General features: G+C 40.6%; 1 protein-coding gene across 2 annotated transcripts; it reads left to right on the plus strand.

Moving 5' to 3' along the window:
- The first annotated feature begins 876 nt into the window (after positions 1-876).
- On the plus strand, positions 877-12805 carry cax1 (cation/H+ exchanger protein 1). Of its 2 annotated transcripts, none has more exons than XM_034133571.1 (20): positions 877-1069; positions 3255-3419; positions 3553-3680; positions 4798-4906; positions 5000-5116; positions 5254-5315; positions 5821-5991; positions 6080-6265; positions 7210-7309; positions 7580-7721; positions 8173-8356; positions 8435-8534; positions 8633-8751; positions 9620-9657; positions 9748-9992; positions 10221-10354; positions 10542-10636; positions 11936-12014; positions 12096-12204; positions 12447-12805. In XM_034133571.1, exons 1-20 carry the CDS (start codon positions 955-957, stop codon positions 12518-12520), a joined length of 2472 nt encoding a protein of 823 aa, XP_033989462.1. In that variant the 5' UTR covers positions 877-954; the 3' UTR covers positions 12521-12805. The 2 variants fall into 2 exon arrangements, with proteins under 2 accessions (XP_033989462.1, XP_033989463.1); XM_034133572.1 differs by having other exon boundaries at positions 9748-9878.
- The last annotated feature ends 83 nt before the right edge of the window (positions 12806-12888 follow it).

The raw sequence follows: 12888 nt of genomic DNA on the forward strand, positions 1-12888 counted from the left end.
CTTTTTTTTTCAAAATACCAAACAGATCATGCATTTTAGCCATGCCTCATTTCGCTCAATTTGAAAAATGTTAGCTCTGTTTTTGCAAGGGCTGATTATGTGAGAACAGCACCATCTAGAGGCCTGGCATATGTACTACAGCGTCTCCAGCGCTTTCGAACGGCAATGGCCGTGGCTGTCTCCTCCTGATTGCTGGAGTTGGCCCAATAGCCGTAGCGCCACTGTCCTGACGTCAGGACAGTGTTCAAATCTGGATCAGTTTTTATCAGATCCGAAAAGGAAAATAGAGAGGGTTGTGTTTTCTGACACTTGGTGAGTTCCCTGGAACACATATTCATGTAGTATACATACAAAATACAAGACATACAAAAGTGCATTTTGCATGATAGGTCCCCTTTAAAGTATTAGCCCACAGGACAGTACAGTTTACAAAGAAGAAATACAATCTGATCCTTTCACAACAAACACTTTACGCTCTTTTTAGTCTTTAACTAACGTTGTAATCCCCATTTTTAGAAACGTAACAGTAATCTGATTTTTGTTGTCACTGTGACGGAATACACTTACCTTTTTTTTGTATCCTGTTTATGTAATCCCTTTAGATGTAATCTGTTACTCCCCAAACCTGGTTTTACTAAAAACTGCAGTGTCAATTTGTAACACTAGGGAAACTGTGGTAACAAAGGTTAAAATCCCACACACAGCGCTTTAATGGATAAAAAAAATTAAAAAAGAGAAACAGATACATGTAACACATACGTGTGAATAAAATAGGACGTAGGAGTGACATTCATACATAAAATGGTAATATTTTAAATGTTTCTGTGTTCGATAGTTCCCTCCCCTCTGTGTGCCGGTGTAGGCTCTGCTGGTGGGTCTCGCGCATAGACTGTATATATAAAGGTCTCGCGCAGATCAGCCTTCTTAAGGAGTGTGTTACCGCTCCTCGCGCAGATGAAACAGGAGGGAGACTCGGGGATAAACAGAGCTAGCATGTTCCTCAGAAAGTGCTCCCGGACGCCGGGAGATGTGGAGAGCCTGCGGCGAGGGTCAGCGGCGGACACCTCAGGTAAGACCAAGCTCCTGCCGCTGCTGGAGCTTTGTGGGACCTCCGTTCAACTAACACGCTGCTTTTTGGTCTTTATCTGCGTGTTTAAAACCCAGGCTGTCAGATTCGTCTTTGTGTTTATTTTACATTTGACTTGGTCGTTAACGCGTTGATCAAAGTCACCTGTGCTGCAAACTTCCCTCTAATTAGAGCTCAGCATTTGTCTCTGTCTGCTGTCTGCCTGACAACTAAAGAAGTCACTTTCTTCCTAGAGTAAAGTGTGAATTTATTATAAACTTAACTGATGTGAACTTTGGTATACTTTTATTCAGACAGAAGCTTAGAAGTATATTGTTTACTGGTCTTTTACAGAACATTCTAACTTATCCAGAACATTTTATATTGTGTATTCTTTGTGATATGTTTCTTTTCTACTGCAGATATTTATATATTCACTGTTTATTTTTAAAAACACCTTGTTAAAATAATGTCCCAATTTGGGAAGAATAAAGTATCTATCTATCTAGTGGTGAGGATTGTGTCCTGAATCAGAAGCAGTTCTTTCCTGTACTTTTAAAAGGGATTGTTTTGGGATGATCACAACTTTTGAACCCTAATCCAAGTTGTTTACATCATGTTGGTTTGGTAGATTGTCAGTCTGGATTGTTCCCCACTTTCATTCTTCATCTAACACACTGGTTCTGTCATCTCCCCACAATTCATTGCTGTTTTCAAAAGGTGTCAGCTCACAGCAAGTAGTTTTAAAAAGGCACCAGTCAGTTGTGAAGTCTGAATGAGACTTATCCTCTTCCAGTTGCCTTCAAAATACATCCACTGTTTCTTTACTGAGACACAGGGAGTAACAGTCAAGGCATTATAAGCAGATTAAATATCAACAGTCCATGCATGCTTCTGTTTTAATTGCAAAGCATAGCACTGAGTTCATGTCTCTGTGTGCTGCAATGCATTTCTAATGTGATCAGTCCTGCAGGGAGGGGGGGGGGCGGGGGGGCTGGGGGCTGAGGTGACACTGCATGACTCTCAGGAGGTTTTTGTTAGTCACACACATCTCCATGGCTGGAGGGCTTTGGTGGAGGATGTCAATCAAGCTCACACCTCTGCAGTGATACCCTGCAGGGAGGTGTGTAGATTGATTTTTTAGGTGGAGTCGGCGGATATGGGGAAGGACGGACACCAAAACAAATACCCCCTCCAGATTTACCGTCCTCTCACCATCACTGTTTTCTCTCTCTATACATCCATGGCTTTCCCTGTGTTCTAAGCATGAACACACACTGTTGCTCATCTGCAGGAACAGCATTGTTCAGCCCGAGCAACTTATGCACAACAAAGAACAGAAAGTAGAGAACAGAGAAACAGATATTCAATACATCAGTCAAGTGTATTGAATTAGATTGGATCTACTCGTCTCCAGACTTCATTTAGCATTTTTCTCTGCTTCTCCTACAAGTCATGTCATGTCAAAATATTACTGATGCAAATCCAAAAATAAAGAAAACAAGGTATTTTTGCTTGTAATAAGTACACAAATCTGCCAATAGAACAAGTGAACATTGCTTGGTAAGATTTCTTGAAATAAGGTGGGATATTTAGATAAATCCGATGTTGTTATTAGCTGGGGAAACTTATTTTGATCTATATTTGACCAGAATCAGGAAATGTTGTGTTACAAAACGAGCCAGAAATGCTCCAAAGTTTTTAGTTTTCTGATTTGAATTTTTTTCTAATAAATATGTAAATCAAAAAAGTTTAATCTGAGATACAAGTCAAAATAAGATGTTTTTTAAGAGTCTTTGATTGAACAATATACTTAAGATGCATTGTCTAAAAATAAGACCCTATCTCACTGTATTGTTACTATCCTACTTTTATATTCACAGTCAACTTGTATATTTTATACTCATATTTTTTCTATTTTGAGATGATTCTATTTTATAATTATTTATTTTTCTACTCTTTTTAATTTCTAATTATGTGCAATGCCTTGTCTTATATGTTGCTGCAACGAAAACAATTCCCAATTTGGGATGAATAAAGTATATCTTATTTATTAGGTCTTGTACAAAGTGCAAAGACATATTCTGTCTAGATGTTAGACAAATATACTTGGCAAGATTTCAAGTGTTGGTACTGTACTTTGCCTTTTTAAACCCTTGACAGTTCTGCATGATTTTGTCATATTTAGAGAACTCTGTGGATCCTGAACAGCATCACTGGTTGCCGCAGCAACAGTGTCAAGATGAAAGGTTCCAGCATCCAGAGCTGGGCGCAGTGGAGACCCCCTCCCCGGAAGCTTCTGCACACCACTACTGCCACTACACCCCCAAGTGCTTCCTCACCATGCACAGAGGTAAACCACCACTGTTTCTGTAGGGATCTGTGGACATGGGAGATATGTAGTTTCATATAAGTCAACTAAAGGAGAGAGAGCAGTGTATTTTCTCTTGCCATGTGGAAGAGCTTTCTCACTGTGATCTGCACAGGAGGACATGGCATCACCCGATCTACTCCGTCTCAGTATGGAGAAGAGGCTTGGCATGAAGGCACCACAAAGACCACCATCAGAGCTGATAATGAGGTGGAGGCTCACAGGGAGGCCAACAACTACAAGGTGGGCAACGACTGGCTTTAGAGTATACTCCCCTAACCCTAGAATCAGAATACCAATTTCTCACCCCCTGTTACACTGAATGTTTTTATTCTCTGATGCCTTCACAGGGAATGAAATATCAAAAACAGATATAGATACTTTATTTCACAAGTTGGGAAATTGTTTTCTCACAGCAGTGCTTTGACAATCAATGTACAAGAATTAAAACATTCTTCTAAAATATAATAAAATAAACATTAAACATTAAAAACTATATATACATATTATCAGTAGAAAATACATAATCAGAAAAGTATCGATGCACTTTAAAATATACTGAATAAATTAGAATACCGATCTACTAAAGGGACAGCAACATTTAAACATAGTGTACTATATTACAAGGTTTTATTAAAAGTAAAATATATCCTGTGATATGATCCAAGTCATACTGTATGCTTACTACTTTCCAACATATGTCTTTTTGCTAAAACTTTACTATTTATAACACTTTGGCATAAATGTGGTAAAGTATTATCAGAGATGGCAAAAGTACACACATCCTTTACTCAAGTAGAAGTACAGATACTCGTGTTTAAAAATACTTAAAAGTACTGACTAAACTTCTTTACTCAAGTAAAAGTAAAGAGGGCTTTGAAATGTACTTAAGTAAAAAGTACCCATAACTACCAGCTGTTTTAAAGAGTACCTGACCTCCCTTTATATTAAAAGAACAATAATGTCATTGTTAGCTAATGAATGTTTCCATGCTGAACAACGGCTACATGACAACGTTTTCATTGGTCCCTCTTCTTTAGAGAAGACCAGGAAATGATGGATACACGGATCGTGTTCAAATCAATAGGCACGCAATGACTCTAAATAATAATGATCACGCCACCAAACACACATTCAAACTAAAGGAACCAGCCTGTTTGGGAAATGTAAGAAGTAAAAGTACAGCTATTTGCGTTAAAAATGTAAGAAGTAAAAGTAAAAAGTCATCAGAAAAATATGTAGTAAAGTACTGATACCAGAAACGAAGTATTTGTACTCCACTACTTCCCATCTCTGAGTATTATGGTAGTTTATAAGTAGTCCTCTTGACATTCATTGTTCTGTGCCATGCTTGTTTCAGTTTGGCTTCAGGAAGTGGAAGGGTCACGTGACAGAGAAGCCCATTGAAGACCGATCGGACATCATCAAAGAGCTCTACTCTGACCTCAGTGTTGTTAAGCCTCAAGAAGGTCTTCTTCTCTCTTTTCTATCCTTAAACTTTCATTCTGTTGCAGCCTACAGGAAAGCAATAACCCGTACTTGTTATCTTTCCTCTCTTTCAGGCTCGGTGATCACCTTTGGGAACATCATTTATGTAATTTTATTCGGATGGTGGATATCATTAATCTACTTCCTCATTTGCCCTGTAATGTTCCTAACCATCATCGGTGCACCTTATGGTACGTATCCTGTACACCAGCTGCATCATGTCATTTGTGTTTTATATATTTGAAGTGTGTCGTTTTAATTATGTATTTATTTAAAGTGTCTTTGATTTTCTTGAAAAGCGCTCTATAAATAAATTCATTTCTTTCAGGCAAACTTTGTTTTAGGTTGGCGTTGTACTTTATTTGGCCATTTGGGAAGTCCATAGAAAAGGTATTTTGAAATATAGTATTAAACATTTCCATATTTAAAGGTAGGGTAGGTAAGTTTGAGAAACCGGCTCGAGATCGCTAGAATTTGAAAATACACAACCGGAGAAAATCTGCCACTTCCTTACAGAGCCCCTCCTCCAACACACACGAACGCGCACATGACCAATGAGGACACGAGATAAGTTTGTGCACAGATGGAAGGCTGACAGGCAGGTAGGCCATCCAGTTATTTTAGCCAGGCCGGCTAAAATGATTGGTCGTGCTTTTTACAGTATTACCGCTTCCACAGATGACATTTTTTTTATGGATTTTTTGTCAAAGCACTTAAGATATTCATTGCTATCGGGATGTTAAGAGCATTCCATGGAATATAACAAAAAGTGTATCTCAAGCCGGTTTCTCAAACTTACCTACCCTACCTTTATGTGCCATTTCAAAAGAAGCTGAGATTTACATGATGATGAAAAGTCATTGACCATATCCTGTTGATTGTCTGCCCTTCTCAGGCTGGAGAGGTAGTTAGGAGATCCATTGCGAAGCCTCCGAAGTGTGAGGTGATCCCAGAGGAGAGCGACCGTTCTGGGAACAAGGACTCTGCTCCTCTCCTGATGTCCTCCCCGATCCCTGTGGAGATCCCCGTCCCAGAGCCAGCAGCTGGGAAAACGTCCAATCACTGGGTAAGAAGGTCAGAATCACCCTAATCCCTGGATGCAAGTAATATTTATATATTAATAATGCTTTTGAATATACTTTGTCTCTCTGCAGTGTCGCGTCAGCACTTATGTTTGGCTGTTGCTAGGTTACCCTGTCCTGGCGGTGGTCCACTCGCTGGCCTGTGTGCTCTCCTGGCTGCTGGTCTTCACCATACCTGTAGCCAAGATGAACGCCCGCACAATGACCATCGTCCTCCTCATGGCTCCAGAGGACGTTCAGGTTCACAAACTGGAAAAGGTACGATGTACGATACAGTTATTGTCAGATCCAGTCTGACATTTTTCTTGCATCACAGCAGCACCATTTGCAACATCAAACAAGGACAAATATTAAGACATGATGCAAGGAAAACAACATCACAATCACTTAAGAGTAACATGCTCAAAGACCTGGGATTTAGCTCTGTATTTAATTTGAGGATAGACTGGTGCACAAAGGAGTGCTTCAGTCTAACTTTATTAAACCGTGGGAACCTGCATCTCTGATTTGATGGTCACAATTCATATTCTCTGTTCAGGACATGGTTGGAGTCAGAGACACTGTTGTTGTGGTAAGCTGATTCATAGAGTTTCTCACAGGGTTGACCTACATTCTTTGAGCAGATTCTCAACTGGTGGAGCAGTTTTGTACAAGTTGTTAAATATCAGCAGACAGTGAAGAGAAAGATGTCAAGGCAAAGAATGTGTGCAGTATTCTCCTTCCTCAGCTGCACCAGTCAAGCGTATCAAAACATCAAGTGCAAGGTTATATTAGTCTCCTTATTAGCTATGGTAACATGTTACTGAAGTGTGTGGTAAATCTAATTAGTGCATCTACTGACTTTTCCTTAACGGGTCAGTTCAGGCAAATCACACAGAACAGTGTTCTGTTGTTCTTCCCCACATTCCCCACGCTGAACATAGTTTTGGTTTTATTTGCAATTGCTTTTCAAATCTATTCCTCTTGCGCTGTGGGCAGTTTGCTTTTGGAATGGACCTCAAAAGAAAAAGAAAAGATAAATTGTTCATAGAAAGACATGTGGCTCAGATGTTTTCAAAATCCACATACCACTAGAAGAGAGCACAGAAAAGGTTTTCTTCAATTATCTAACCTTGCCCTTTAAACCATATGGACCATTGAAATCTTATTTTAAAAAAAATTTTGTAACTTTGGGGTTAAATGTCTTGTGTTCTCTTTTGCAGACCGCTGTGTGTGAGACCAAAGTCATCTTATGCTGTTATCGAGCCTTTAATGTGTATTACTACAAATACAGCGTACAAGGAATCAACATTATCCCCATCAGTATCCTTTTCCTGCTGTTGATTACAGTAAGGGGCTTGTAAGACAAATTCCAAGAGGTCAACTATTGGTAAATTAGATTGCATTTCAATATACTGTACCCTTGTTTTATCACAAAGTGTAATATGGACTGTGTGCAACCAGCGGCCCTGATCTGCATGTCATGTATGGTCTGAACAGGTGGCATCATGTCCTGCAGATGCACATGTGGATCCAGCCCTGCTCTGTCTGCTGTCCATCAATGTGTTCTCCTTAAGTCCCTGCTCCCTGCAGACCTGCTCCCCTTGGTGTTCATCACGATCATTATTGGATACACTGACCGTAAACACACATTCTGCAGCGCAGAGACCAAGTTTATCACCGCCATCATCTCCATCATCCCTCTCTCCTACTATATTGGCATGGGAATAGCCAGGTACGTTTAGTTTGTCCCTGATAGTTGTGAATAAAGAGGTGAGTATTGGACTGTATAACCACCACGGCCCCTGGTAGACCCCCCAAACAATACAGACTGTTGCAATCTTATGCACTAACCAATTGTAGTGTGACATAATCACTTCTAGTAAAAACATACATTTATTTGATATGGTCTCAATACTTTAATATGTTAATTATCACACTTAGTTTTTTCTAACATGCTGCTACTCATTGTTAGCCATGGTTTTCTTATTTGTCTTTTATTTTAGTCATTTGTATTACTTATGCGTGCTTTTCTTTTTGTATCATTGCTTGCCTTGTATACCTGCTATGCCACTTTAGCTGCAACACTGTAAATGTCCCCGCTGTTGGGCTAATAAAGGAATTCTGATTCTGACTTGTGGTGTAATTTTGCTCCTGAATTCTGATGACTGTGCGTATTTCCACAGCATTTCTGCTCAGAGTAACTTTGCAGTGGGGGCGGTGGTGAATGCCACGTTCGGCTCCATCACAGAGATGACTTTCTACATCACAGCACTGCTGCAGGGACACAACGCTAAAACCAAATGTTATGAGGAGATCGTCAAAGCAGCGCTCACTGGGACCCTGCTCGGGTGTATACTGTTCGTACCGGTGAGGGCCTGAGAAGCAACAACTCATCAGTTAACATGCAGCAGTATGACCCTCTGAATGACTGTCTGTGTTTGACAGGGTATCTGTATGATCATCGGGGGCATCAAACACAGAGAGCAGAGATTTAACAGTCGTTCAGCCGGAGTGAGCTCTGCTCTGCTCTTCATCTCCGTAGGAGGTCTGTATCGTAGCGGCACATTCAATTAATTTCAAACGATATGTCCTCCACTACCAGATTCATAATATTTGATCCTCATGATGTTATATTGTCCCTAGGTGTTTTTGCTCCCACCCTCTTCTCAAAGACGTTTGGGGATCTGGTGTGTGAGAGCTGCACCAATGTTCCAGGCAACAGCAGCGTCCCGTTCATCTGCAGGGACTGTCACTACGACACGGTGAGCCGCTTCACTCAGAGCTTCATGTGTTTCACAACGTTTTATCAACTGCTCATGGACTTGGAAGGGACATTCCTCACTCTTCTACCATAAAGATTACACCGACCGCTTGATATATATAAATTCTTTAATTGCCATATTTACATACTCTTTTGTTTTACACTCCTGCTGCACCGATAGTGAAGCATTTCTAGTTCACATACAGGTCATCGTACAAAACCAATACAGAAGCAGTTGACAAGATTAAAACAACAAATACAGCAGATAAAAATAAATGAGAAATTCCCTGCATAGTCACTAATAATAACGATTAATGCGGGGGGAACATAAATAAACAATTAATAATGAATCAAGCTAACAAGGTACAATGGTTGAGGGGACTTGGCCTTGATCATACTAAATTAAGTATTGTGTATACTAAGCACTACATTATTGTCGTAGCATAGGCATTACAGGCATCCATCTCTAGAAACATGTTGGTTTCTGAAGCCGTAAACCAAGGCATGTGTGATTTATTTAATTTGTATATACATTTATAATATTTCTTTCAATTTCGTATAACTCCCCACCCTTCAGGGTCCAGTCGTTACACTGTATGTTGGTGGTTCAGGTTTAACCATCAAAGCGTGATGCACTTGATGGCTGACGCTAACAGGAGTTGTAGTAAATATGCTTTATCTCTGCCAGTAAACCCTTCTGGGAGTACACCAAGGAGAACTACTGTAGGGTCCTTGGGTTTCTCTTACTGAACAACTTCCTGGAGAGCATCAAATACATCCTTCCAGTTTTCACTCAGTTCTGGGCAGGACCACAGAATATATGTGTGATGTGCTGACCACATTTTCTCCAATTCTGTTGTTTTTAATAGAGTACAGTGGACCCACAGTTGATCCTGTCCCATATTGAGTAAGTACATGCACCATGCCTTTATTTTTATTTTGCAGGGCTCGTCCCCTCAATAGTGTTTTATCTAATAATGAAATAAATGTCCTCCAGGCCCCTGGTGTACACCATCTCCGTGCTGCTGCCTGCTGCCTACCTGATCGGCCTCATCTTCACCCTGAAGACCCACTCCCACATCTATGATATCCACATCAGCGACGGGCACGGGGGCCAGGCCCCCGGGGGTCAGTACGCACAAGAGGGCACTAGCACCACTGGTGATGTCACCTCGGGCCATCTACTTGCAGCCAACACGTGTATTAATGGCAGCATTGTTTCCAACAGTCACATTGCCACAGGTGTGTGTGAAGTGTTCTTTAATATGTTGGGTGAAGGAGCATGAAATGCACTGACTGCTTGTTGCCTGCTATGTTAGTGTATGTAAGGAAACGGCATGCTAAAACCCTTGATGTGAGGGGGAAAACTTAAAATACAGTAGACTTTGGATGAGAAAGGGGAGGAAAAATGTCGCCCAACATTGAGGTAAGTAATACATATTACACTCATGCTGTGTTTTCCACCTGCAGGGCATCATGTAGTGCACTGGTCCCGGACGAGGGCCCTTGTAGTGCTGATTGTTGCCACGGTACTAATGGCCTGCTGCGCTGACCTCAGCACGGAGAATATCCAGCCCATACTGGCCCATTCCTCCATCTCCCTGGTAATCAACATGTATTGTTTTCTATAGAGGAATAAAACACCACTTAGATTCAAAGTCATTGCTCCTTGGTTGATAAGCCCACTTTAGCATTTAGAAGCAAACCTTTGATGAATACACATTTAGATTAACTCAATCCAAAGCAATGATGTGTGTACCTCAATGTGTTTCTGTGTACTTCCTGTTGCAGTACTTCATCAGTGTCACAGTGTTGGCCATGGTGCCGGAGATTCCTGAGATTGTCAATGGGATCCTGTTTGCACTGCAGAACAACATCAGCCTGAGGTACCAGCATCATTTATTCCACTTTATAAAGGCCATACTTGCCATAACACTACCTTGCAATAACACCTGTGAATATAACACTTTGGGCAATAAACACACATGTGCAATATACCCTCGTGCAATTCACGCTTAATTTTCTTTCTCAAATTATTTATTTATAAACAGTACCAGCAACCTCTTTAATTTGATATGGTCACTTAAAAAAAATATATACTGCTACATCTTTCTAATGGTGTACTTAACTGCTATCATTTGTTTTCACTTATTGTGTTTTTTTATTATTAATAAAGTGTGCATACTTGGTTATTTAAATGTTTTAATATGTAAGTCTATTCTTTTAACTTTAACTTTAAAGGTCCCATTGTGTGTTATGTAGCTTTTTATGCATGTAAACCGTCTGCAGAGTCACAAACCCTCAAAGTACACCCTGTATGCTGCCCCAGAACGCCTCGTTGGAGATTTTTCTTTTTCCATTTTTTTCTTCCTGAGTATAGTGACGTAACGATACCCAGGTCCAAATGGACCAATCCGTGGAGCTCCTCACACACACACTCACACACACACTCACTCACTCACTCACTCACTCACTCACTCAGCCTTATCTTTTCTTAGCCGCGGCTCCGTGGATCTCCACTCACAGTTCGCCACACACTCGCGTGCTCAGGCTGAGTTCCGCGGTGTCTCGCAGACCCCACGCAGCAACCAGGAAACGACACCAGTAATCCAGCTCACACTGTCCGCTCCTCGAGCCTCAAAGGGCGGAGCAGCGAGCCCCGCAACGTCCCGCCAACACGGCATCCAGACCCCACGCAGCATTCTCATCTGTTTGTCATTACTGGTGTCATTTTCTGGTTGCTAACAAACGCCATTGTAACACACAAACACACATCAGAGCACAGTGGGCTCACAGGGAGGGGGGGGCAGGAGCTCCAACAAGGCGTGTAGGACAGAGAGTGAATACACATACTATACAGAGATGCTGTATGAGAAACCAATGTGATTTTGGAACATTGAACAATGTAAATCTATTCTAGTAGACCTCAACAATGGAATTCTGATCAGTAGAAATGGCCATGACATGGGACCTTTAAATAAAGGAATTCTGATTCACTTCATTTTGAGCTAATGGATCTGACAAGCGAGCACAATATTTAAAGCACAGTAATGTGTGGTAGTTAAATGTCATTTTACTCGTGTATTAACATAGTATGTACAAATGTATAAGCCTAGTCCATACCATTGTCAATTTAGCCATCATAAAAAGAAGTATCAAATAACTTGTATATCTTTGGTCCACAGCCTTGAAGTGGGCAGTTGCATTGCTGTGCAGGTGTGCATGATTCAGATTCCACTGCTCATTCTCTTCAACGCCTTCTACGTAAGTGCCCCGTAATGAATACATCTGTACATAATGAAGTAGTTTCAATCCTGCAGCAGCAAACCTTTTATTTTCTCCCAGGATGTGGGATTTGTGCTGGTGTTCAGTGATATTCACCTCTGGGCCAGCATCTTCAGTGTCATTCTGGTCAATTACATCTTCATGGATGGAAAGTCTGACTACTTTCAGGGTGAGTCATATTTCCGAGATTACTCCACATCAGAAATAAACCGCAGCAGTTCACACTGACCAAGAGAGATTCGTTGGATGTTTCAGCAAAAGAACAAGTACACAATCAGTCATATCTAACTTCTAAAGCATGCATCGTCATGAGGAAGCAGAAAAAGAGGATGTGTGGACAGATTTTTATTTTAGTCTTGATAAAAGGTCTTAACACACATGTGTTTTTGATGAACTCTGTTTGTTTTGCAGGCACTGCTCTGGTGGTGGTCTACCTCATCCTTCTGGCTCTTTACTTCTTTGCTCCTTCTCCACGCTCTTGTTGATCAAAGTCTCCAACATTCCCAGTGGATTCAGCGCCTCAAAAGATGGACGAATATTTGGATTGAGATTTGAAATTGCACAGTAAAGCTGTAAGTGAATAGCTGTGAGCTATTTGTCAATATATGATATGAAATGTTGTTTTGGATGCTGGAACATATTTCCCGTCCTGGCAATGTTAAAGAAATCTGTGAATCTTTTGGAAATGTGAATTTGTAGTAATTATGTTTGCTTCTGGTATGTAATATGCTGTTTATAAAGAATATAATAAATGCAACAATTTATAAAACATGGAATAAGAATATTTTTGTATCTTCAGTACCAACGTCCTTTTGTTTTGACGAAATAAGTTAATTGTTAACATTTGGCACAT

This window comes from Trematomus bernacchii, unplaced genomic scaffold (assembly GCF_902827165.1).
Source record: "Trematomus bernacchii unplaced genomic scaffold, fTreBer1.1, whole genome shotgun sequence".
NCBI lineage: Eukaryota > Metazoa > Chordata > Actinopteri > Perciformes > Nototheniidae > Trematomus > Trematomus bernacchii.

What these genes read in the sequence shown, in the direction of transcription:
- cax1 (XM_034133571.1), top strand. Translation starts at nt 955, where the DNA reads ATGAAACAGGAGGGAGACTCGGGGATAAACAGAGCTAGCATGTTCCTC. An exon ending in ATTGGCATGGGAATAGCCAG is followed by an intron (nt 7,722 to 8,172) that starts GTACGTTTAGTT and finishes GTATTTCCACAG; the next exon opens with CATTTCTGCTCAGAGTAACT. An exon ending in TTCTCTTCAACGCCTTCTAC is followed by an intron (nt 12,015 to 12,095) that starts GTAAGTGCCCCG and finishes ATTTTCTCCCAG; the next exon opens with GATGTGGGATTTGTGCTGGT.